The 27,380-nt window shown below is 41.2% G+C and overlaps 1 protein-coding gene across 50 annotated transcripts in view; it reads right to left on the reverse strand.

Annotated features, from left to right (window-relative positions):
• Positions 1 to 23,483, reverse strand: part of MAP7D3 (MAP7 domain containing 3) — a 31,617-nt gene extending 8,134 nt beyond the window's left edge. For 3 of the 50 annotated variants that reach the window (XM_072744320.1, XM_072744304.1, XM_072744293.1), the window contains exons 1-12: positions 23,336 to 23,460; positions 19,231 to 19,329; positions 19,052 to 19,135; positions 16,750 to 16,913; positions 12,447 to 12,561; positions 12,007 to 12,030; positions 8,677 to 8,769; positions 7,059 to 7,184; positions 3,752 to 4,542; positions 3,041 to 3,168; positions 2,569 to 2,771; positions 1,850 to 1,979 (exon numbers count right to left, since the gene is read on the reverse strand). In XM_072744320.1, the coding sequence (XP_072600421.1) occupies positions 1,850 to 1,979; positions 2,569 to 2,771; positions 3,041 to 3,168; positions 3,752 to 4,542; positions 7,059 to 7,184; positions 8,677 to 8,769; positions 12,007 to 12,030; positions 12,447 to 12,561; positions 16,750 to 16,913; positions 19,052 to 19,135; positions 19,231 to 19,329; positions 23,336 to 23,390 (2,012 nt within the window). In that variant the 5' untranslated portion in view covers positions 23,391 to 23,460. Of the gene's footprint in view, positions 1 to 1,849; positions 1,980 to 2,568; positions 2,775 to 3,040; positions 3,169 to 3,703; positions 4,543 to 7,058; positions 7,185 to 8,673; positions 8,770 to 12,006; positions 12,112 to 12,446; positions 12,562 to 16,749; positions 16,914 to 19,051; positions 19,136 to 19,230; positions 19,330 to 23,335 lie in introns of all 50 variants that reach the window. The other 47 variants (XM_072744319.1, XM_072744301.1, XM_072744289.1 and 44 more) reach the window with 27 other exon arrangements.
• Positions 23,484 to 27,380: the final 3,897 nt, after the last annotated feature.

The raw sequence follows: 27,380 nt of genomic DNA on the forward strand, positions 1-27,380 counted from the left end.
AAAAAAAGATTTACTTACGGGATACCTGGGTGGCTCAGCAGTTGAGCGTCTGCCTTTGGCTCAGGGCATGATCCCAGAGTCCTGGGATTGAGTCCCACATTGGTCTCTCTACATGGAACCTGCTCCTCCCTCTGCCTGTCTCTGCCTCTCTCTGCATCTCAAATGAATGAATGAATGAATCTTTTTTAAAAAATAAATAAAAAATTTAAAATATGTACTTATTTGAGAGAGAGAGAGGGAAGGAGCGGGGGGGGGGGAGAGAATATGCTGGGTGGGGGAGGGACAGAAGGAAAGAGGAAATCCCAAGCAAAACACGAGGCTCAATCCCAGGACCCGAGATCTGACCTGAGCCGAAAGCAAGACTGTGCCACCCAAGCACCCTTGTACATGTTTTTTAAATAGTGAAACTGCTTCTGTATAGAACACAACTTATACTTACACAGATTCACTGCATTTTCTATGTTATTGCACAGAATTTACATAATTTCACACTTTTATTTATTTTAGAAATTCTGAGTGTGCACATGTGTGCAAGTTGGAGGCAGAGGGAAAGGGAAAGAAGCAAAATTCCTGCTGAGCGCAGAGCCTCAAGCAGGGCTCAACGCAGGGCTTGATGCAGGGCCTAATCCCATAAACCCGAGATCATGACCCGAGCCGAAACCAGGAGTCAGATGCTCAACCGAGCCACCTAGGTACCCCAATTTTACCCTTTTTAAGTGGGGAAAACTAGCTCTTGGGAGTAAAAAAGATTTCTATCAGTTAGTGGGCTACTCTGTATCTTAAAAGGAAACAGAAAAGAATAGCACTCCTTAACTGTATTAAATACATGGGACCCTCCAAAAGGCCTTATTTTTACATACATTCACACCCAATCTCACACATAATCATTTAAAAGAAGGCCTGGTGGTGCCCAGAGGAAAGCCATGTCAACCAGTATGCAGGGCTTTTAAAATGTTAAGTTAGGGGTGTCTGGGTGGCTCCATTGGTTAAGTGTTAAGTCTGCCTTCGGCTCAGGGCATGATCCTGGGATGTGGTCTCTCTCTCTCAAGTAGATAAAATCTTTAAGAAAATAAAATATTAAATTAGCTGTTTACATGAATCATTGATGTTTAAGTTAACATGTTATTTTTGCTATTCACAACATCCCCTTTCTCCTCTCTTCCAAACCCATATAAAGTGTACTAAAAGCATATGATTACATTTCAAACACTTACTACTTAAAAACAAACTCAGGACTGTAGTTATTCTGTGCAGGCAGTGGACAGAGGTTTATATTCCAGAGCCCTAAATCAGGTTAGCTTCAAGAAACCTTGAGATGGAATTAGAATGAACATGAGTGTACATGAGGTTTGCTGCCCACAGGCAAGCCTTCCAGCAAGGACTGATGAGAATGACATGTCACAAAGGTCACTGGAAGCACCCCAAGCAAAACAGGAGGAAGTACGCTTTCCAGGTTTACAAATTCCAAAGTTACAAAATGAAGAAAGGGGCTAACCCTAGTGAATGCCAACAGAAATGGTCTGCCATGATCACTCAAGTGTTCCTGCTGAGATATGGGAACCTTATGGGGAGGGGGTCTCCTTATGAATCTTAATGGCACAACTTAACAACACATGATGCATGGATACCAAAGACAGCTATACCAGCTATCTAAAGACCAGTGTCCTCTCTGCTGGAGATGCTTGCCACATTTGTTTCGAAGGCAATGAGTCATTTCTGATTCACACTAAAGGAAAAGTCAGTTACTCTTTGAGTATTGGAAATACATCTAACCTGAAGGTACATTTTTGACTTTCAAAATCTGGGCCCTAGCCAAGATAGAGTATAGAAAGAGTGGGTTGGTGCCAACCTTTGCTCCATTTCCTTTTGTTGCCTTTCTTCCTTCTCTCTTTGTTCACGAGCAAGGCGTCGTTTTTCTGCCAAAATTTTTGTTGCCTCCTCAGCATTCATAGTCCCTGGTGTGCTTTTATTACCAGACTCTAGTTGAAATTAACATGTAAAACAGTTAGCTTAGGGAACTTAACACCCTTAAGTCCAATAAAGAGGTACAAGACAACCAATGATATTAAAAACCCCAACAATATGCACATGGTCTAAAATTTATAAATAACAAGCAATCTATAAGTAAGTGATTACAGATTTGGTTCAAACCCCGAACCCCACTCCCAGTAACAGAAGAAACAGTTTGTCTCTTTTTAACAACTACTTGCTCCAAAATAAAATAATGTACTCCTACTTGGTTTAGCCATTTTGAGAGATGTGATATTTTTCCTTATGGGAAAAAAGATTAAGACACACTAAATATAGAGGAAGACAAACACCCAGGCATCCCCCAACCAGTTACTTTTAACATCAGTTCCAAAAATGGATGTTCCAAAACAAGGGGGTAAGGGTAAGAAGCTCTGGCAAGAAAAAGTAAATAGTGTGCCAATGATTGGTTTAATTCTTTATCAAAAGAAGGCTCACTCCCTAAAGTTCTCAGAATTGGGGAATAAAATAAAGGCAACTATTCCCAAAGTACCTTAAGATTTTCTGGGTTGCCTAAATAAACTTAGTGAAAGAACTTACCTTCATAGACCATCTGCTTGTGGCTCACAGCCTCAGAGCTGTTAGAAGGTTTAGGCATTCCTTCTCTTTTCTTACCAAGAGTACCTAATGCATTTTGCGCAAATAGGCTACGCTGAACAGGAATTATTTTATAAGAAAGAGAAGAATGTGACAGTTTTGACATGACGGGTGAAGGTGATGGGGGGCGATTCTTTTGCAATTGCCTGCTGGGAAAAAGTAACCATTAATGGGGGAAATCTGATAGGATTTTGTAATATATATGTGCTAATTAGTTTATAATGTGCCATTTCATAAAATATATTGTCTTGATATTATGATAATATTTTATGATATGTTATTCCATCTTTAAAGGCTTTTTTATGTTATGATGCATTTTCTATATTTATGTTTGATGTTATTTCATTTATGAAACACTCGTGGAATTTATCATGGTAAAATACTTATCAGGAACAGCTGCAAATAAGCTACTTACTTTGCACTGATAGGAGAAGGTGGACGCCATGCACTTGCAGGAGAAGATGGCCATTTATAACATGGTATGTGTGATGATGAGCGCTTTTTGGCAGTAGGATTTGAGGCGTGTTTGTCCATTTCTGATTTCTGAACAGAGTAATTTGATCAGATTAAGAATTAGCATTTACTTTACTGCAGCTGACTTTTTTAAGACAAAAATACCCTGAATATAATACAATTATAGCTCCTTAAACTCCCAATTTTCCTTTTAAGCATAAGAATTAGGTACACAGATATGTTCTTCTAGGCTACCAATTCAGATTACAAAATTCAAGATCACAGAAATAATTATCTTAAAAAATCTTTCACTTCAAATTCTATTTCTAAATCCTGATTAAAAGTTTTGCATTATTTCTCAAAAAGCTTTTCTTCACATTTTAGAAACAGTTCATGTAAAAGTTATTCCCTTCTACTAAAAAATTAATCTATCTTCGAGGGGAAACTGGTACAATGAATATCAGAATTTTAAATTGTTGAAGTTATCCTATTTTACTAATTTTATTACAGAATGCTATAAATATGAACACGTTGCTTATGCTGTGAAACCTGACCTATCATAACTTACACAAGTAAACATGCAGATTTTAACAGAAAATTTTTCAATAAAAGGCATCTAACAAACCTTTGCAGAGTCTCTCACTTTCACCTTCGAAGATGTTTCTGGGCTCACCTCAGGGGATGCCTTGGGGGATGCTTCCGCACTCTCTCTGGGGAGTACTTTCACACTAGCCTCAGGTGACGCTTCCACACTGGCCTCAGGTGACGCTTCCACACTGGCCTCGGGGGACACTCCCACACTAGTCTTGGGTGATGCCTCCACACTTGCCTCAGATGATGCTTCCATGCTTACATCAGGGGATGCATCCATGCTCACCTCGGGAGATGAATCCACGCTCACCTCGGGGGACGGGTCCACGCTCACCTCAGGGGACACGTTCACGCTCACCGAAGGGGACGGATCTACGCTCACCGTGGGGGATGGGTCCACGCTCACCTCGGGGGACATGTCCACACTCACTTCAGGTGATGTTTCCATGCTCTCAGGGAGTGCTTCCACTTCTGCTTCACATGATGTTTCCATGCTCCCTTTAGGGGACCCTTCCATGTTCACCTTGGAGGTTGCTTCTATATTCACCTTGGGAGCGGGAGCTGCTTTCACATTCACCTCAGGGGCTGCTTCCACACGCACTGTGGCAGCCCCTTCCACATTCACATTGGGGGCCACTTCTGCCTTTGCCTGGGGGGCAACTTCTGCCTTTGCCTTGGGGGCAGCTTCCACTTTTGGCTTGGGTGATGATTCTGCACTCACCTCACAGAGTGCTTCTTCTTTTTCCTGGGGAGGCACTACCTCGGAAGGCACTACTACTGATGACTTGTGAAGTACTACGTTACTCTTCAATTCGTCACTGCTCTGGCTACACAATGGCACGTTTATATTCTGGACTAAAGTACTGCGGGTGCCTGTGGGTGAATGAGAACAGAATGAAACTGCACACACTTAGAAACCTGACAAGACAGTATCGCACCACATGACAGTATAAGAACAGGAAGAGAAAAGAGACTACGTTCATTAGTAAACTGCAGGGATTACACACAACACTGAAGTGTTTAGTGAAATGGATCACAGATACAGGACAAAAACATCGCAAAGTTGGTACTTCAGAAGCGCCACCATCAAAGAGGTGTTGTGAAAGCAATAGTCCACTACAGATGAAGAGAGGATGCTTTTCCAAAGTTGATATTTATAATAAGCCATTTCTCTTTTAATCATACTATAGTTCTGAATGATTTTCATAAAACATTACAAGATATCCAACACTTTTTAAAAGTAATCTAAAACAACTTCACCAGGGCCAGAGATTGTTACCATTACAAGTCACGCAAGGGGTGGGGCAGAGGGAAAGGGACAAGGAGACTCCCTGCTGAGTGGGGACCCCAATGCAGGACTTGTTCCCTGGACCCCGAGATCATGACCTGAGTCGAAGTCAGATGCTTATCCAACTGAGCCACCCAGGTGCCCCAGAAAATGGTATATATTGAGTTTAAACAAAAGCAGGTCAAAAAATTATTTTTAAAAAAGTATTTGGTGGTAGCTTTCATAAGACTTGGTAAATTTGTCATCTCCTCTTTAAATCTGGGTAGTAAATTTTTACATGATCTCATCAAATAATCAAAACAAATTACCAAAGACTGACTACTCATGAATAAACAATTTGAATATTTTTTAGTTCCCCCATTTTTGGTGGAAAAAGTATTTTATTTACACATCTGTATGTACCTAAACAGTCACATTATTTAACACTGACAGTTTGAACTATAAAAAATATATTAAGTATAGCTATAGAAATTTAAGATAAAATGTTATATTTTTGATGGAAGTAATAGATTATTAAACAGGAATGAAAGTTAATACAAAAAATATCTCACAGTAGACTGGGGAGAGACTGGCATAAAATAATCTGACATACATATATAATGGGGGAAAAGCAAAGTCAGGAATATAAACTAAAAGAAGGCTGCACTGCCAAAAAGGCTCTGATAGCACAAATTTCTTTTAATAATCATATGAACATTAACAGAAGAAAAAATAAAGATGGTGGGATAAATTTTGGAAAGAAAAAAGTAGAGGAAAAAAGAAGAATGAAGAGAATTGTGCATTTGAGGCACACTCCACTACTGAGGACTTCTTACTACCCACAGGTTTGTCTAATACTCTGTGTGACCTGTAAGTGAGAAAATCCACATAAGCCTGAATATTGGTTTTATTTTACTAACAATAAAAAGTTGAAGAGCAGCTCAATGTTATTCTTCCATATTTTAGGGAAAAAAGGAGGGTGGAGTAGGAAACTTTCTCCTTTGATATTATAAAAATTTTCTGATACTTTTAACATCCAGTACTTTTTACAGTACAGAAGCACAGGCCAAGAAACCCATAGATCTTTAAAAATTTAGAGGCAGGGTACCTGGGTGGCTCAGTTGGTTGAGCCTCCAACTCTTGATTTCAGCCCAAGTCATGATCTCAGAGTCATGAGATTGAGCTGCGTAGTACCAGGCTCTTCGAGATCAGAGAGAAGTCTGCTTATCCCTCTCTCCCAATCCCCAACTTGCATGCTCTCTCTTCCTCTCATTCATTCATAATGAATGAATAAATAAATAACTTTTAAAAAGTTAGGGATGCCTGGTTGGCTCAGTCAGTAGAGCATGCAACTCTTGATCTCTCGGTCAGAAGTTTGAGCCCCATATGTTGGGTATAGAGATTACTTTAAAAAATCTTTTTAAAAAATCATTTAAGGGGCCCCTGGGTGGCTCAACTGGTTAAGTGTCTGCCTTCAGCTTAGGTCACAGTCATGGGTCTACGTCATAGTCATTCCAGGGTCCTGGCATCAAGCCCTATGTCAGGCTCCCTGTTCAGTAGGGAGTCTGCTTCTCCCTCTGCCCCTCCCCCTGCTCATGCTTTCTCTCTCAATAAATAAATACAATCCTTTAAAAAAATCATTTAAAAATTTAACAAAATAAATAAATAAATAAATAAATAAAAATAAAAATTTAACAAAATTAACTATTACCCAAATAACTAATCTAGCACAACAGAAGGCATAAAATAAATATACAACATAAAAGGATGGGTAAAATCAGTCATTTGGAATACTGATGCAAATTATTTTTATGCCTTACTGCAACAAATTAAATGATATAATCTATTTTTTAAATTTTTATTTATTTTTATATTTTTAAAGATTTTATGTATTTACTTATTTGACAGTGAGAAGCATGAGTGGAGAGGGGCAAAGGAAGAGAGAAGCAGGCTCCCTGAGTGCAGAGCCTGACACGGGCCCGATCCCAGGATTCCTGGAGGATTATGACCGGAGCCGAAGGCAGAGAGCAGATGCTCAACCGATGGAGCCACCCAGGCACCCTAACCTGCTTTTTAAGTGCAAATACTAACACTTTCAGGCTTTCTTCCCTATGCCTGTTACCTGGAGTATCTTTCCCAGGGACTGATAAAGAAGCAGCACTTTTGCTCCTGGCTATTGATGCTTTTGTAGGAACGAGGAGGCGAGTGATTAAATTACTCTCCCGAAGACTGGTATACGGGGGACGAGCTAAATAAGAACAAACAAAAAGGATTCAAGTTGAGGTCTCACAAATAAATGTGAAGCAAGAAAGAGCAATGTGAACTGCTGCAAATGAGAACTTTCCCAGCCTGAAAGTAGAAGCAATGAGAACATATATATAATGGGAGTGAACACTGCCACGGGATCAGATTGCCTTGCTATGGAAGAGATCACCCGAATTAAGGGTCAAAGGCCCCAGCATACACAATAACTCCAATAAAGAAATCTAGATAACATATTTAACAGAACACTATCCAATGTATAGTCTCTATGGAGGAACTCACATATGGAGAAAGAAGTTGTATGTGACAAAGCAACTTTGACGTGGATTTCTACAGATATATGCCACTGACAGTCATACTGGTCAAGTTCATTACCAAAAGCTCCAAGGAACTTGACTGATTTCTTTTGTTAAAAAAGTGCATCTTGTAAATAACTTGCTCCAAACATTTTTATATTCATAAAGATCTCTATGACAATGGCATTTGTTAATAATAGGATTCAGCCTGAATCAAAGAACTGGAGAGTATTCTGTAAGTGAATGGTTTGGTATAAAACAAAAAGCAACAATCATGTTTGACTGAGACAAACATGAGTTGGGGTGAGGGGGAAGCTGTTAGAAACTATTTTTTTAAGATTTTATTTACTTATTTGAGAGAGTGAGATAGCAAGAGACAGCACAAGCAAGGGGAGAGGGAGAAGGAAAAGCAGACTCCCTAAGGAGCAGGGAGCCCAATGGATCACCTTGGGATCATTACTTGAGCTGGAGGCAGGCGCTTAACCAATAGAACACCACTCAGGTGCCCCAGAAAGAAACTACTTTAAATAAAGAAGTACTACTCAGTAGTAAGTATCAAATTCTGTGTATAATAATCAGCAGTGAATACATGCACAAAGGTTAGATGTGGGTAATCCCTGAAGCAACATAGCAAAGCTCTGAAGTTCAAATTATGACCAATAACTTAGAACTTCTAAACACTAACTGATGAAATCTTTGAAGAGAATTAAGTCCTCCAGCACAAAATCTCTACACCAACACTCTGTGATCTAGTCCCTCAGCTTCATTATAAATGTCTTGCTCAGATGACAGCAGAATTACGTATTTCATTTGAAGACACACTCTTAGCTTCAGTCAAATAAGTATGGCATCAAAGTACATTTTTAAAGAAGGGATATTCTGGCTCCCAATTTTAGGAACAACTTCTCAAGTGACCAAATGTTAATACAGATTTGTTTTTTGAGAGAAAGAGACAGAGAATGCAGCATGGTGCAGGGGAGGGGAGGCAGTGCAGGGAAAGAGAAACTCAAGCAGACTCCTTGCTGAGTCCTATGCAGGGCTCGATCTCCCGACCCTGAGATCATGACCTGAGCCAAAATCAGAAGTCAGAAGTTCAACCAACTGAGCCCCGCCAACCCTCAGGTGCTCCAAGAGATCTCTTAAACTACCACTTAAGATTGGCACTTAGAAAGAACTAACCACCTGGTTTTTCTTCTACGTGGTCAGTTTCCGCAGGTGCCTGCAGTTTGCCAGATCTTCTAGTCAAAGACGAGCTTCTCTTCTTTTCTGTTTTTTCTGGAGATCGACAGCAAAAGAATATCATTTTTTAGAAATTATTTAAATATATTATTTCAGGAGTCAGTCACTTCTCTTTTCAAATATTTTTTACCTTCTCTACTCTTGCTTATAAAAATTTAAATTTCAAATCTCACGTAGAGATTCTACATCCCCAAACTTAAAACTAGTTTATTCTAAGTTATTTGGAAAATAAATTAAGAAAAAAAAAAAGTTAAAACTTAGGAGGAAAATGTCAAATACTACCTGACAAATCAATATTCCCAAACTGGGAATATATAACCTTTAATTTTGGACACAATCCATGACATCTATTACTAAACTAATGTATACTTTAGTTATAATGGTTACTTTTTTAAACAAAAATGATCATTAACATTTGGCACAGATGTCACAATTTTAGCAACCTAATGAAAAATATGGTTTGTGTAGACACTTTCCCATTTCACTTGAAATACTCTCTGGCTCAGGATACTGAGGAGTGTCTGTTTAAAGAATAACTTCTCTTTTGGGAACCTATAAATTAAATTGGGGACCTGTACATATTGACAACATAGCATCATCTGAAAATGCCTGAATTGATAATGTAATTGAACAGCATGATGCAGAGGTATAATCAATTCAATCATGTGATTAAATCACATATCCTTTATTTTCATACTGCAAGAAATGACAGGATATTGTGAACAGTTATTATGAGTCAGCAATGAGCAGAAGAAAAATAGGCAATTTGAATCAGCCAAGCTTTAAAACAGAGCTACTTAAAATATTACAGGATATTAGATTATGTACTTCATTTAAGCATGAAATGTTCATCTCTCTGGATCAAACAGGTTTCATTTCAATTTGAAGAGATTTTACAAAGGTAAGCCACTGCCAATACAGATTTTATTTTCCCTGACATCATTAATTAAAACATTCAGTGTTTCAGAGTGTGCAATATACTATACCTTTAAGTACGTTATTTCACAAAGTATCTTCTACACATACTTTCTTGTATTAAAAACTAGTAAAAAAAATCATTTAAAAAGTTACTTGGAATTGCTCTTTCAGTGCAATTATTATCCTGAAATTCATTACCTGTTCCTCCTCTTTACAAGTCTCAATAATACAGCAAGAGGCTTATTAAGGAAAGCATACTAGTATTTTCTCATTATACTAAAAATGTCATACATGTCTGCAGAAGCAATATTTGCTAACTCCTCAAAGCAATTAGACAGTGAAACAGAGTGAATGCTTGTGAAACAATTAAGATATATCAAAATGAAAAATTATATATATAAAAGCAAAGTATATAAATATAACATTGTAATGAATGCTATTTAATTTTTCTAAAAGATTGTATCAGTGAATAAATTAATTTTATTATATAAGTAAATCACTAGAGAAAACCTTCCCACATTAATCTACAAAAAAACCCAGGCTACACATAAATGTTCTGGGAAAGCCTATCAAGGGTTAGGGTGGTAAGTGGATCAACTTTTGTTAGACCATTAAAAGAAAAAAAGTGATAACCCAAGACTGACAAAAAGTCTCTCAAGCTCATCAATGGAAACTCAGAGTCCTTCCTAAAAGTACAACTAATGTAAGTATGAACAAAACAAAAATCCCTTTCAACATTTTAAAACTGTAATATTTAGATAAAAATGAAAATCTTTCCCACTAAGTTAACTACTGCTACAATTAATTATACTTTAAATGAGATCCAGAACTTCTGCTGCACTGCAATTTTATAGCATTGCTCAAAAATAGGTCAAGGTACCTACTAATACAAAAAGATCTTTAAATTCAAACCATAATTATGCCCTTCTTTTTTCAATTTATAAGGCACAAAAGTGGGAATGATGTGGAATATGTTTGCCATGTCTTCTCGCCAAAATCACATCCATTTTTGCCTCCGGAAAGGATTTATTTATTTATTTTTTTGGATTGATGGATATGGTTGCCTAATCCATTTCAATCATCAGTGAAAAAGAAGCACCATGTGCAACAAGTCAGAAATGATCACTGACAGGTAGGTGAAGGATTTTTTAAAAAGGAACACTAATTAAAAGGGCAAACACCAGAAGCAAGACGTATTTAAAGTAGTCATAGCAGGGCAGCCCCGGTGGCTCAGTGGTTAAGCGTCTGCCTTCAGCCCAGGGTATGACCCTGGAGACCCGGGATCGAGTCCCATGTCGGGCTCCCTGCATGGAGCCTGCCTTTCTCTCTCCTCTCTCTCTCTCTCTCTCTCTCTCTGTCCCTCATTAATAAATAAATTTAAATTTTTTTTTTAAATAAAGTAGTCATAGTAGTCATTTGCTTTTTAAAGAACACCACATTGGGATCCCTGGGTGGCGCAGTGGTTTAGTGCCTGCCTTTGGCCCAGGGCGCGATCCTGGTGGAGACCCGGGATCGAGTCCCACGTCGGGCTCCCGGTGCATGGAGCCTGCTTCTCCCTCTGCCTGTGTCTCTGCCTCTCCCTCTCTCTCTCTCTCTGACTATCATAAATAAATAAATAAAGAACACCACATTAGCACTATGAAGAGTTCTAAAGTGGAGGTTAGCAATGCTTTGCTCATTGAACACGGGACCACTTTCTTTGAAGGAAAACATAGGCTTATTACAGAAAAGTACAATTTCAACATCATGACCTGCTTATCAAATGACCAAAATATAAGCCATAAATAAGCATGATAGAGTGAAAAGCACTGAATTTCTTGGGGTCTTAACTATAAAGCCAGGTAGGTAATTACATTTGCCTGTCACCTTTACAAGGTTGTCATAAGTAACAAATAGGACATATGTGAAGCAGATCAACCTGTCCACTGCTGTATATATGCTAACATTTTCCTTAAATGAGGTGATATTCATGAAACTTAATAAAATCCGAATGACCAATCTAGCTACTCTCTAGAGAAAGGATTTCACTTACCAGTTAGGTAGAAATATGAATTATTTTTGTAACAAATTACTGAGCCACTTAACGGCAATGTCTTTTGGTTAAAGTATGTTTCAGTTTGGGCCACCTGAACTCAGCAAATCCATCTGATTCATATGCAAATCATGAATAAAGGATTAATACTGATGAAAATACAAAATAGTAATGACCATCTCTGCTGTAAAACAAGGTGGTTCTCTTCTGAAATAAATCTAAATGTTCCACCATCTAAAGGGTAAGTAGTACTATGAAAAGATATAAAAAGAATTTATGTCATTGGTTTAAAATTCAGTAGAATATATGAAATAACTACTTACTCTTGGCGATAGAGTTCTGAAGACCTGCAGATGACAAAGACATTTGTTTGTGTAAACCAGAAGCCCTCTGCTCAAGTTTTTCAGTTGATACGGAATCTTTATTAACTGAGAAAAGATACAGAATTTACTGTATTCCTAAAGCATCATTAACTGAAATAAAGAGTTCATGATGCAGTTTGACAGAGTACACGCATTAATTAGATGCTCAATGTTCCCTGTCATTCCTCACAAATTATATCAATTTAAGTTTTATGAAACGGTAGAATTATATTCATCTACAGGAAAATTTATGGTACCCTCCACAGTAAACGGGCAGACTTAATTTATTTTTGAAATATTCATTAGATAAAGCTGTATAAAGCTTAATTATTAATCATTTTTACAGAGATTACAAAATATGAACATAAATGAACCTAAAGTTTAACAATTGTATTAATTACCAGTTTTAGTCTCAGGGTTCACGGCTGTAGAGCCCTCCCAAGACCATCTTTTTTGATGACAATCGACACGGCTGCTCCGTTCCAGTGTTCGATAGAGAACAGCTTTGAACCTCTCCTATTTAAAATAAATGCCAACAAATTTTTACATATTAATTTTGTCAGTATAATTTAAATCTGTGGGTTAGAAAACCACCCCATTATCAAATTTTTGTATCATGCAAAATGTTGGGGAGGCATCAGGTAATAGTTAAAAATAACTGAAGACCAAACAAACAAATAATTGAAGACCATGTCTCTGGTATCAATCAATGTCAATGCTTCTCTTCAATAACAGGCTTTAATCTTATGAATATGAAATGAGGAATGGACTGTGCTTCCCTCTTTGCTTATATCATTAGGAAATTTAGAACCAAATTTGTTGCTCATTTCTAGCAACTAAACAAAAACCAAGTAGTGCTTTTTTTTAAAAATGTATGCTAAGCATACTTATATTTTAGCATTTTCCGTCATCAATTTTCCCCTGTGATTTATCCCCTCAATCATTTATTTTATTTCCTGGATGCGATATGTGGGGTTTAAATTTTTTTTTATTTATTCATTTGAGAGGGAGAAGCAGACTCCCCACTGAGCAGTGAGCCCAAAGTGGGGCTCGATCCTAGGACCCTGAGATCATGACCTGACCTAAAGGCAGATGCTTAATGGACCAAGCCACCTAGGAGCCCCTGTGGTTCGGTTTTTTATTTTTATTTTTTTTAAATTTTTATTTATTCATTCATGAGAGACAGAGAGAGAGAGAGAGACAGAGAGAGAGAGGCAGAGACACAGGCAGAGGGAGAAGCAGGCTCCATTCAGGGAGCCTGATGTGGGACTCGATCCCGGGTCTCTAGGATCACGACCTGGGCTGAAGGCAGCGCTAAACCGCTGAGCCACCCAGGCTGCCCGTGGTGGGTTTTTTTTGTTTTGTTTTGTTTTTTTAATACACCTTAAGTGGTGCCTGGATGGTGCAGCCAGTTAAGCGTCCAACTCTTGATTTTGGCTCAGGTCATGATCTCAGGATCATGGGACTGAACCCAACACTGGTCTCTGCACTCCACATAGAGTCTGTGTGGGATTCTCTTTCTCTCTCTCTCTGCCCCGCCCCCCCAATAAGTAAATAAAATCTTTAAAAAATAAAATTAAATACACCTTAAATTCTTTGTAGAATGAGGCAAAAAAAAATCAACTTACATATAAGTGAAATCTATGCCAGAATCATCTATAATACTCATTTATAACATCTTTAATTCTAGTAATAAAGTTAAAAAAAAAGATAATTGATGTGTTTGTCTTGACCTCAACTTTAAGTTTTCTTTTTTTAAGTCATTTCTGCCCAATGTGGGGTTCCAACTCAAAAGATCAAGAGTGCATGCTCTTCTGACTGAGCCAGCCAAACACCCCTGGACCTCAACTTTAATCCCCCTGGACCTCAACTTTAATCGCAAGGGCTCAGGATAATAGCTATTCAATTGTAAATACCACACTGTGGCAAAACAATCCCACTGCCAGAAATGAGGGGCTGGCATAGTTTTCCTTTCTGATATTTCAAGTCCTTGTGATGTAACAGACCATGGACTATACTCAGGTAAGCAAATCAACTGCAGGGCCAGGAAGCTTTCTACTCTTCCCTGACAACAACCGTTTCATAGCAACATCATCCTTACAATGCCCCCACCATTTCTCTGAGAGAAAAGATAAACATACAAGGAAAATGGAGAGTCCTCCATATCCTCTCAGGAGAAAAGCAACTGCAATTCTTAAAATGTATCTAATGGCAATATTTGAATAAGGTGCTCAAATTACTAAAAACCCAGAAAGTATAATCAAGACTGAAAACAGTGATTCATCTTGTGTTGCTGAAACATTTGTGATTCCTAAGCATTCTATCCCCCTGCTTCCAAATGCACTGGCCGTCTGTCCTCTCAGGCTCCCCTTGCACCTGTGGCTCCTACAGGTCTCCTGTCTACACTCAGCCCTCTTCAGTACCACCTCCTACTCTAATGAATTATTCTGTTTATCTATGTGCAGGGTGCTCACAGTGTCCCATGGACCCTTCCTAGTCTGTCAGGGTTCACCCCTACCCCATCACACTAGTTTTGTGAGGTTGGTTCTCTTTTGCCCCTTTTCTCTTTGTCCTCCTGCTTCTTTTCTCCCACTGCACCCCTGGCTCCCTGCCTCTCGGCAGTGCCATTTTGTTATGCTTTCTCTGGGTTCTCTCTGAGGTTCTCCTTTCTTTAAGATGGTCTTTTTCTCTCAGTCCTTGGGAGTCTCTCCTCTCCAGGGACCCTCCCCCACTCTGCAGTGTTCTGCATTACTTTCTTTCAGTCTCTTAGTTCAGATCACTCTATGTCTGGCCTTCATTCTCTTCACCACAGAAGTCAATTAAGGAGCTTTCACAAAGGAAGATGGTGATAGAAATCCTGGATGGGAGTTCATCAAATACTGGAATATGAAAAAAACAGCATAAACAACCACAGAAAAAGGCAGAGAGAGAGGGGGAAAAATGTAGTGGACCATGGGTGGGGAAGAAATGGCAGGCAAACAGTCCTAGAATAAGGAAGATACACACACAGGGCAGGGGCTGAGGGTGAGGCATGTGAGAGCAATCGTGTGCACAAGGAGGAAGAGAGAGCACCAGAGAAGCCTCATGAGGACAAATGGAACCAATAAGAATATTTAAGGGTGCCTGGGTGGCTCAGTAAGTTAAGTATCTGATTCTTGGTTTTGGCTCAGGTCCCAATCTCATGGATCCTGAGATTGAGCCCTGTCGTGGGCTCTGCACTTGGCAGGGAGCCTGCTTGGAGATTCTCTCCCTCTGCCCTTCCCCCAACTCGTGCTACTCACTGTCTTGCGTGTGCTTTCTCTCTCAAATAAATAATAAGTGAATCTTAAAAAAAAAATAAGAGCAATAGAGGTGCCTGGGTGGCTTGGTTGGTTAAAGGTCTGCCTCAACTCAGGTTATGATCTCAGGGTCTTGAGATCAAGTCCTGCGTTGGGCTCCCAGATCAGTGAAGAGTCTGCTTCTCCCTCTCCCTGCTGTTCTGCCTACTTGTGCTCTCTCTGTGCCAAATAAAATCTTTAAAAATAAAAAATACATTAAAAAAATAAGAGCAACAGTAGAAAAGCAGGAGAAATAAAAACACACATACGGAGAGAATAGGCAGAAAGCCCAAAGACGGAGAGAAAAGCTAAGACAATGAGGAATGAAAAGTGAGGCACTTCTGGCAGAAAAAGGTCACAGTCAGATGGAGAACCTGAGACAAAGACTGAGTTAGGGACACTTGAGAATCAGTGAAATAAAGAAAAAGAAAAAAATGTCAGCAAGAAAGAGGATGGTGGGGCAGCCCCAGTGGCGCAGCAGTTTAGCGGCGCCTGCAGCCCAGGGAGTGATCCTGGAGACCCTAGATCGAGTCCCACGTCAGGCTCTCTGTATGATGCCTGCTTCTCCCTCTGCCTATGTCTCTGCCTCTCTCTCTCTCTCTCTCTCTGTCTCTCATGAATAGATGGATAAAATCTTAAAAAAAAAAAAAAAAAGAAAGAGGATGGTGTCCCAGAGAGCATGGCAGATTCACAAGGAGTCAAGGATCCTCAATGTGAAGTAGTAGAATGACCTACAGGAGTAAAATCTGGTGTTGGAGTCAGACAGAACAGGACAGGTAGCCAAATGCCCAAGTATGGACACTCGAAAGACCAATTAATTGATTGAAGGAGGACAGAAGGCAGTGACTCATACCGACAGCATCAGACAGCAAAAGAGTCCAGGAAGGTAAAGAGAGAGACAGGGCCACAGCACAGCAGGGAGGAAGAGCACACACAGGAGAAAGGCAGAGGAAGCCAGAAGGGAGAGCAAGTGCTGTCATCTGACCAGCATGCACTCAAGCAGTCAGAGGAGCTGCTGTGAGAAGTAAGATGGGGGCCTATTGGTGGCTTTGTGAACACTAAGGCCACTGGGATAGAGCTCAGAGCAAACCCTGGGCTGCAGGCACCTGTGGGCCACATCCCAGACGGCAGAAGGGCTCTCTTCCTGGGCCTGCAAGGCTCCTTTTTATCTCAGCTAGCAGTTCAAAACTCAGAGATCCGAGAGGACAGGGCCAAAGAGGCTCTACCACTGAAGGGAAGGAGAGAGAACTGGGACTGGGTCCTTTGGTGGCGGCGGCAGCGGGGACGGGGGGGTGGGCAGGAAAGGTGGTGAAGGACTAAGAAGTATTCCAGTGCCAGGCAACACAGCGTGGCATCTGATTAACAGGCTATGAAACATGTACCGTACCCTTTCCTCCTGTAGTTTTTGCTTCCTTTTTTCTTCAGCTGATATTCTCCGTTGCTCATCCTTTTCTTTTTGTTCTTTCAGCTTTCGTTGTTTCTCCTCCATTTGCCTCTCATATTGGATCCTGGACTTTCTTTCCTTTTCAAGGATCTGGGTTTCTTTGTTGGCTGAAATATTTCAAATACATTTTCAAGGTATAAGAGCCAAGAAAATATTTAAGTTTTCCACAGTACTCACAAAGGAGAAAGTTAATATATCTCCTCTTTCTTAAAAATAACACAACCTATAAAAAAGTATTTTTTTAAGATTTTATTTATTAGTTCATGAGACAGAGACAGAGAAAGAGAGAGAGAGAGACAGAGAGAAAGAGACACATAGGCAGAGGGAGAAGCAGGCTCCATGCAAGGAGCCCGATATGAGACTCGATTCCAGGACCCCGGGATCATGCCCTGAGCTGAAAAGGCTGATGCTCAACCGCTGAGCCACCCAGGCGTCCCAACCTATAAAAAATTATATAAGTGAACGAGAATGGCCACTAAGTCACTAAAGAATCATTTGCACTGGGTGTTCATTTAACCCCAGATAATGGAGATGGCCTAGATGACCCTCATAATCCTGTCCAAACTAAAATTACATATTAAAAACAAATATTTTGGGGATCCCTGGGTGGCTCAGCGGTTTGGCGCCTGCCTTTGGTCCAGGGCACGATCCTGGAGTCCTGGGATCGAGTCCCGCATCAGGCTCCCGGCATGGAGCCTGCTTCTCCCTCTGCCTGTGTCTCTGCCTCTCTCTCTGATTGTGTGTGTGTGTGTCTATCATGAATAAATAAAGAAAGAAAGAAAACCTTTACTATCATTAAAAAAAATATATATTTTCAGGGTGCCTGGGTGGCTCAGTAGGTTAAGCATCTGCCTTTGGCTCTGGTCATGATCCCAGGGTCCTGAGATAGAGCCCAGAGTTGGGCTCTCTGCTCAATGGGGAGCCTGCTTCACCCTCAGCTCTGCTTGTCACTCCCCCTGCTTGGGCTTTCTCTCTGTGTCAAATAAATAAATAAATAAAATATTTTCTTTCATGTGCTATTTCCACTGATTTGAGCTGAAGTAAAACCCCATCAGATTAACACACTACATACATTAAAATAAAAATGTAAAAGAAAACACATGCCCAGGGATGCCTGAGTGGCTCAGTGGTTGAGTGTCTGCCTTTGGCTCAGGGCTTGATCCTGGAGTCCCAGTATCAAGTCCCACATCGGGCTCCCTGCATGGAGCCTGCTTCTCCCTCTGCCTATGTGTCTCTCTCTCTCTGTCTCTCTCTCTCTCTCTCTCTCTCTCTGTCTCTCTCTCATGAACTAATAAATAAAATCTTAAAAAAAAATAGAAAACACATGGCCAGAATGCTTTTCTTCCTTCTTCTTTCTAAGGTCTCATCTATACAGACCACATTAAACATGCCAGTTTTACACCACATTATAGTACAGCATGATGTTTTCCTATTTCAAATTTCCCCTCACTAAAGCCTGGAGAACATCTATGCAGTTCTAAAATACTCTCCTGAAGAGTTCCAAGAAGAAACAGCTCCTCACTGAAACAAAGACCAATGATCTCCATTTGAATAAGGCTGAGCACAAGTTTTGTCAGGGAATTTCAAAGACCAAAGAAAAATGCAGTAGTTGAAAAAATCCTTCTCTTGAGGTGTAAAAAGATTATTCTTTTAGATCCTAACTTACACTGGAGAAGCCTGTTATGATTATTAGCAACTTCATTTTCCTTTTAAGAGTCATTTTTATTGAAACCCTCATTCTGCTTGTTTCTACAAATGTTGAAGTTTTCATACCTCAGTTTTCAGAAAATTAGAACTAACAGAAACTACTACTTCAAAAATTAAACATTTTAATCAAATATTTTTCACAAGCCTTCTTTATCTGCCTTAGTATAATTACTGAATCCAGGGGCAGCCCCGGTGGCTCAGAGGTTTAGCGCCGGGGCTCAGGATGTGATCCTGGGGACCGGGGATCCAGTTCCATGTCAGGCTCCCTGCCTGGAGCCTTCTTCTCCCTCTGCCTGTGCCTCTGCCTCTCTCACTCTCTCTCTCTCTCTCATGAATAAATAAATAAATAAATAAATAAATAAATAAATAAATAAATAAAATCTTTTTTAAAAGTTAATGAATCCAATATAATGCTTCCTAGAAAAAAATGTAATCTATGATATAAACAGATCAGGAAAAGTAAGTAAAACCACTTTGGAAATACATAACCTTGACAGAAAATTCATTCATCCTGATTTATTTAAAGTCTAAAATATACCTTCTTGTTGTCTCTTCTTTTCTTCTCTGCGCTCCTTCGCCAATCTCTGCTTCACATCATTTTTAAGTACGGATCCATCGATGACTAAAAACAAAAAAGAATATAATAAGACATTAATAGATCAGATTTTCATGATGTGGCACTTTGACATCAGTCAAAAAGTGTTCTAGAAATTACACCTGGTCTAAATGTTGATCTTATATTTGAGGACTGTGATGGAAGAGAGCAGAGACCACTCTGATTCCGTCTTTCTTCAGCAAGGGCATGAGCTGCAGCAACTAGAATACAAGGAAGTAAAGGGAAGGGATCAGATACTACAAACAGGTAACACAGAGGAAGTAAAGCACAAGCAATTTTCCTTGAAGATAAAGGATAGTATCTTGCATCTGTAAGGCAAAAATCATGACATAATCCGGGTCAACAATAAAAAGACATACTGAGTACTTATGAGGTTCAACACTTTAAGAAGGAATTAAAGCTGTTTACTGTGGATGTGCCAACCTATCTGTGGACAGAGTTGTTAGTGGGAGCGATAGCACGAGCTTGTGGATGAGTAGGACCTAATGATTAATAGCTTTCAAAAATGCCTCGGACAGGGACGCCTGGGTGGCTCAGTGGTTGAGCTTCTGCCTTTGGCTTGGGGTATGATCCTGGGGTCCCAGGATCGAGTCCCACATGGCACTGCACTCGAGGAGCCTGCCTCTTCCTCTGCCTATGTCTCTGCCTCTCTCCCTATGTCTCTCATGAATACATAAAATCCTTTTAAAAAATGCCTCGGACAAGACATTACACCAAGTACTAGAAAAACTGAGCTGGCATAGAACTGGAAAAACTGTTTCGCCATAAACTGAGAATTTAGAAAAGACTTGGTGTTTATGGATCTGAATTTGGAAGCAGAAGTATTGACAGGTCAACAGTGAGATCCTCAGAGATTAGCCCCGATATTAAAAAGTACATTTAGGGATGCCTGGATGGCTCAGCAGTTAAGCATCTGCCTTCAGCCCAGGGCGTGATCCTGGGGTCCTTGGATCAAGTCCTGTATCAGGCTTCCCACAGGGAGCCTGCTTCTCCCTCTACCTAGGTCTCTGCCCCTCTCTCTGTGTCTCTCATGTATAAATAAATAAAATCTTTTTTTTAAAAAAGTACATTTATGGGACGCCTGAGTGGCTCAGTTGGCTAAGCGTCTGCCTTCAGATCAGGTCATGATCTCAGGGGCCTGGGATCCAGTGCCATGGTGGGCTCCCTGCTCAGCAAGGAGTCTGCTTCTCCCTCTCCCTTCCCCCCACCCCCACTCATGCTCTCTCCTGCTCACACTCTCTCTCAATAAATAAAGTCTTTAAAAAAATTTTAAGTACATTTATAAATTACGTAGACGTGGGCTTTTCTATCCTGGCTGCACACTAGGGTTACCCTAAGTTGCCTGCCTTTCCCCGCCCCCAGTCTCTGGGGTGGAGGCCCAGGCATTTCCAGTTGCTAAAAGCTCTATTCTAATGCAGTGAAGGTGGAGAAGCACCCAAGGAATTTCCATTGACATAGTATTATTCCAGGTAGAAAAATATCAGGCAAACAAAGATAAATTTACACATGCCTTGTAAAACAGGTCCAAAAGTGGTAAATAAACTTCAATAAGGGTAAAATAAAATATAAGATTAGGGGAGCACAATTAGAGGGAGAGTAAGAAAAACAAATGCCAGGATGATACATACACCAATTACCATATATTCCTGAGCCCTTGAATTCCATGTATGGTTGTATCTAAAATGCCCCACAATGCTGGGCATCTTCAGGAAGGATCTGGAGATTAACAGTGAAAATTCTCTACCCTTGTGAAAGCACAGGAAATATGCCCCTGGGATACCACATACAATTGTTTTCTATATATCAGGAAATAATAACACAGCTGAAGATGGGCAATTAAAATAATCAAAGGAACAGAGTGACTGTCATTGTCCTTGTCATCCATTGACTTTGAGATGTTCCTTGCTACTGAGGAAAGATATCTGGGAGTCATTTAACAGAGTAACCTTGAAAGTGACATCATAATTGCTTCCATAGGGACCACCATCTCAAAAAAGGAAAGAGTCACAGGACTCTTAATGTCCAGGTGGTGTGTTTGAGCCCCACCGTGTATACAGAGATCATCAAAAAATAAACTTAAAACAAAAAAACTCCTCAAAGATAGCATGTCTTAAATTACAGTTTCCTATCATTCAGAGATGTCTACTTGGAAAAATATTAAGCTATTGGAATACACATTCAAGTTGTAGAAGCTGCCCAGGATTTTATACCTGGGACTCTGGGTGCCAGACTTGAGAAACTTAAGGTTTCTCCAGCTCTAAAATTCTATGATCTGACTCAATCTTAGTAGCTTTTTCTGTGTTTGTTGAAAGGATTCTAAGTAATTTATCGTCAACTTAGAAATCACTTGTGAATTTGGAAAACAAGAAAGGTGATAAGCCAGTGGCAAAGTTTCTTATGCTCATCTGGTTGAAATATTTGCATATTATTTTAAAACAATTAAAATATAAAACACATGTTTTGTTAAAAGAAGTGTATTTCTTCAGTGTGCTACAACCTTAGCACAGTCCTAGGCACAGAAAACAATTCAATGAATGTACATAATTCATGTACCCAAAGAAGTTATTTATTCAGGACAATGTTTTAACTCTTGGAGCCAGGCTCCCAGCAGGAAATGAAATGGACCAGATTAATAGAATAAAAAGAAGCAACTGTCACAGTGGCATTTAATTTGCCACAAATTGGCAAAACATTTCAATGACTCCTTGTCCCACTTCAGGAAAACGCTGGGACCATGAGGGCAAATCTAGTTAAGCTGGTACTGTGTGAAAAGTCTAACATATAACATGTGATGTTTTCAATTCCTAATATGAAATGGGCAGCAAGGAAGTCAGGGTTCTAGGTTAAGCCCTTTTTGCATGACTAAGGTTTTGGTTCGAAATATTGTGAATTCAAGCAACTGTCTCATACAAGATTATAAAACACTTCACAACATTCAATACCCAAAAATGCTTTTTTTGGGGGGGGGGTATTGTCCAGAATGCTGGTTAATTTCAATGACTGAAATAAACCAGTGGCAGGGAGCCTTAGGTGTCAACAAGCAGTAAAACAATCAGAATTTACTGTAAATTCTTTCTAGGTGAAGGAAAATAAGCTAGAAACAGAAGGGGTTCTCTTCCCAAGTAAAGATCAAGGTGTACTTGCTTCTGATACACTGGGGAGTTGCAGTATTCTGAAGTAACAGAAAGCCTCCCAAACGCAGTCAACTTCACAACTGCAAATTTCTAAGGATTTCAATATAATCAATTAAAATCGTTTTATTCAAGTTCTTAACAGGGAGCTAGTTTGAGAACAGCACGTAACCTCACACCAAGCGAGAAATACCTTTTCACTAAGCTAGCGGAGCAGTTTCCTGGGCCAAGCAAGGCGCTGCCAAATTCTATAAAATTAACGATGGGGGGGGGGGCGGCATTTTGGCGGTGGGACCAGTTTAGGAAAAAAGCACTTTGAAGTGCTGCTTTCCGTTCATTGCAGCCTAGGGTCTGCAAGTTGTCCCACGGAAGGTGACATCTTGGCGAAGTCATGTGCCACAGCAGGCAAATCAGGAGGAGCTGAGAAGCAAGTTTCTTCCCAACTTTCAAAGCAACATGCCCCCGAGGCTCCGTCCTCACCGGACCTCGACTGGGAAGGTGCGGGATATTAAGTCCTCGGGAGAGGGAACGAGTGCGACTGTGGGAGAGGGTGTGACCGCTAGCGCCGCGCGCACAGGGAAAACTCCCGGCTCTGCGCCTGGAAGGGCTGCCCCAGCGCGCGGGGTCTGGGCGGGCGCCCGCACATCCCGGACCGGGGCGCGTCCTTTCGGTGGCCGCGCGGGCGTCCACCGGCCCCCTAACCGCCGGCGGAGCTCAGGACCATCTGCGGGGTCCCGGGTCCCAGGCCCCTCCACCCCCCGCGCCCGTTAGTTCCCTCGCGCCCCGCCCCCGAGGTCCCGGCCGCTAGCGGCGACCGTTGGGCCGTTGGGCCGTTGGCCGCGGGACTTCTGCCGTCGGTGATGCTGGCCGGCCGGCCCCCCCGCCTGTCCCACAACGGCTCCCTGTCCCGTTTAGGGGAACTCCGTGTCGCGTGAGGGGTGGACCGGACGGCGCGAGGCCACCCCGGAGTAAAGTTTTCTGGCACCCTCTGCACCGCCCCAACAGTCCCCGGGGCCGCGAGAAGCCCGCCTCCCGCACGGGCCCGGGCTCCCCCGGGAGCCTCCGGGCCGCTCACCCATCCGTTCGCGCAGCCCCCTGAGGGATGTGCTGCCGCCGGCGCGCTCCGCCATCTTCCAGCCGCCGAGTGGAGAACCTCTGGAGGCGCTGGGGACCCAGTGCGCAGGCTCCGGCGTGACCGTCTCGCCAGCCTTGGTGGCGGCGCCGGGGGGGGGGGGGGGGGGGGGCGGGGCCCGAAGAGAAGCCGCTCCCTCCCGGTCCCGCAAACTCTGCAGCGCTGCTCCCTAGGCACCACGTCGGGACCTGCAGGGCAGGGACCTCCTGGGGCTAAAGGAACCCTCCCCCGCATTCCGTGCTTTCCCGCATCGCGTGCGGGAGCCATCCAACACTCCTTTCTCCCTTTCATCCCAATCTACCTAGCAATGCAGTTAAGATTCCTTCCTTGCTTGCTTTACCAAGCATTATACTGAGCGCCTGCTGGGTGCGCTTGTATCGGGAGTTTACTACTCTTTCCAACACTACAGACAGGTCCAAATTACAGGGAAGAGGCCCAGAGACAGGTTGAGGGGGTGAGAGGCTCTTGTGACATGCTAGGGGCCCAATCTAAGAGCACACCCTTTCTTTAAAAATTGCTGCAAAATAAATCATGACACAATTAGGTCTCAAAATTGCATGAATTATCTCTAGGGTGTTTGTGGGTCTTTACAACGAAGGAGGGCTTGCTGGCATTAATCTCTTAGGTTTTGGAGGAGAGGTCCTTCAAGATTGCAAAATGTTTTTTTCCCATTCACGAGGGAAAACAATTCACCTGATGCGTCTTTGAGGGGCAGAAATCACTTCCTGGGTGCTTGCCTATACAAGCTCGAGGCACCCCTGTTATTAGTGTGGTGTAGCACATGGTTGTAGCAAAGCAGTTTATGATGAGGCCATAGGTATGGGACAGGAGGCCACTTGTGGGACGTGTACTTTGATGAACCCACCGCATTTCAAAATTACATGGGAGCTGTAAAATGGAAGAATCTAGTAAGAGCAAACATTTATTGACTCTTACTATGGGCCAGGCACTGTTCGCATTACCTATCTATATTCATTCATTTAATTCCCCTGCTACCCGACAAAGTAGGTACCGTTATCACTCCCATCTCACAGATAAGGAAACTAAAGCAGAGAGAAGTTAAATTATTCACAGTCACATAGTTACTATCAGAACTGGAATTTGAACCCAAAATGTCTGACCAGTAGTCTCCGGTGCTTAGCCTTAAGCGATATTGTTTCATGAAAGTGGAGATTTATGTAGATACAGTTCACAAATGATTAGCATCCAGAATGCATAAAGATCTAAAAATACATAAGGAAAAGACAATCTCCAAGAAATGAACCAAAGGCATAAACAGGTCTCCCACAGAAGAAAAATCACAAATGATCAATAAACATATGAAGAAATCCTCAAACTCTTTAGCAGTCAAGAAAACGCAAACAAAACCCACAAGATATCATGTTACACATACAGATTTAGTCAATTTTTAAAAATGGACAATAAGTGTTGGTAAAGTCATAGATTAATACTGGGGATGGAGGGGGAAAAAATACTGGGGGTGGGGGTGGGGTAGGAGTGGGTTGGGAAAGGTTCGGCATTATAAAGTACCCAAAGCCTGCATATACACAGAGACCAATGTTGTGCATGATGCACAAGATGGTAGCCACGATTGTTAATATGACACATGTGTGATTTAGGCACCAGCAAAGCACATACACATAAATTCAGCTTTGATGAATTTACCTGGAACGTCACAAATGGACAATGTAGGAAAATGCAATATCACTTTTATATCTCCTGCAAAAATGTTCAAAATATTGAATCCACTGTGAGATGTTGAACCCATCTACTAACGTGGAAAATTCAGACAAATCCAGATTGTGGCACACTCTATGCAACAATTGGCCTAGATGTTTCAAAATGTTAACATCATGAAAGATTAAAAGTAAACATCAGGGCAGTCCGGGTGGCTCAGCGGTTTAGCGCCGCCTTCAGCCCAGGGCGTGGTCCTGGAGACCCGGGATCAGGATTTCAGGATCTCAGGATTGAGTCCCACCTCGGGCTCCCTGCATGGAGCCTGATTCTCCCTCTGCCTGTGTCTCTACCTATCTCTCTCTCTCTCTCTCTCTCTCTCTCTCTCTCTGTCTCTAATGAATAAATAAATAATAAATATCCTAAAAATAAAAAAATAGGGACACCTGGGTGGCTCAGCGGTTGAGAACCTGCCCCTGGCTCAGGGTGTGATCCGTGGTCTCAGGATCGAGTCCCACATCAGGCTCCCTCCCTGGAGCCTGCTTCTCCCTCTGCCTACATCTCTGCCTTTCTCTCTGTGTGTCTTTCATGAATAAATAAATAAAATCTTTTTTAAAAATTTAAAAAAATAAAAATAAACATTAGAGAAGTGTTCTGGATCAGAGGAGGCTAAAGAGACTAATGTGAAGCACAGTCCTTGATTAGAAACTAGATCTTTAGGGTACCTGAGTGGCTCAGTGGTTGAGCATCTGCCTTCTGCTCAGGTGGTGATCCTGGAGACCTGGGGATCAAGTCCTACATCGGTCTCCCTGCAGGGAACCTGCTTCTCCCTCTGCCTGTGTCTCTCTGCCTCTCTCTCTGTGCATCTCTCGTGAATAAATAAAATCTTTAAAAAATATATTTAAAAAAGATACTAGATCTTTATTTTTTTGTTTTTTTTTTTAGATCTTTAAAAATAGCTTTAAAGAGCATTCATTGTTGGAGCAACTGGGAAAATTAGAATATGAACCATGTATTAGATAATACTGTATCAAGGTCAAACTTCTTGGGCGTGAGAATGATACTGTGGAAAATGTCCTTTGTCTTAAAGAAATAAATGCTGAAAAGTTTAGGGGCAAAGCATTTTAGTGTCTGAAATTTACTATCAAGCAGTTCAGAGGAAAAACCAGAGCAAATATCACAAAATGTTAAAAATCATGGCTCTAGATGGTTATATAGATGTTTGTTTTACCATTCTTTCAGCTCTTCTGTGGGTTTGAAATTTTTCACAATAAGAAGTTGGAGAATTATTTTTTTCAATTTAGAAAGTATGGTCTCAGCTGACTTGTAAATACCATCACTTTGAATAAAATAAAATTTGATTTGAAAATACATATGGGGAAGCACCCTCCTTGATCTTTTCAGCATTTAGAGCCTTTAAATGCCTCAATCCCACCCAGGTGTGGTGGGGAGGAGCAGGGAGGAGGGGAAGTAAGAGGTCTACAGAAAAAAAACTAATAGGCAGTGTTTTCTGGGAGCTGGGTGAGTAATCAAATGTGTTCCAAGAGCTCAGAGGGATGAAAAATCACTTCTGGTTAGGGTGTTCAAAGAAGCCTTCATGAAGAATTGGCACTTATTTCTGAACTTGAGGACCAAAAGAGAGCAATCACACCTTCATCCCAGCCTGTGGGGGGCCACATCTTCCCATTTTTCAAAATAAGCTGGAAATCTGGATTTTATATTATTTTAATTTTTTTAGATTCATTTATTATTTGAGTGAGAGAGCGCATAACTGACTGAGCCACCCAGGTGCCCCTGAAAATCTCGATTTTAATGTAAAATTTCTTATTGTAAAAATGATGGCAACATTAAAAACTTTGGAAAACACAGTGCAAGGCAAATAAAATGATCAGCTATCTCATCAGTGGTCAACTTTCCCAATTGTCTCCTTTTCTATGTTTGAATAAAAATCCAGGCAAGGTCCACACATGGCATAAGTCTCTTTTAATCTTCAGATAACCCTTCTTTCTCATTCATTCCATAGGTGGAGTCACTGTAACTTCCAGACCACCCACTCTGTGTCTGGCAGGATGGAGAGAGACAGGGAAGGAGCCCCGCCTCCATTGATTCCTTGGTGACTATTAGAGGTCAGGGCCTCCCTTAGGGGTTTCCTTGGGGCTAGAGCAGCTCTCTAAGGAGCCCCACAAAACTGTATATTTCTCAGAAAAATATTGGAACTAGATAGTCTATTCTTCTGGAGCCAACCCAGACTCAGCTGGGAAAGAAGGCAGGCGGCTCCTCTTCTCCTGTGTTTGGAAAGTCTATGTTCCCCAGT

The sequence above is a fragment of the Vulpes vulpes genome, chromosome X (assembly GCF_048418805.1).
Source record: "Vulpes vulpes isolate BD-2025 chromosome X, VulVul3, whole genome shotgun sequence".
In the NCBI taxonomy this organism is placed as follows: domain Eukaryota; kingdom Metazoa; phylum Chordata; class Mammalia; order Carnivora; family Canidae; genus Vulpes; species Vulpes vulpes.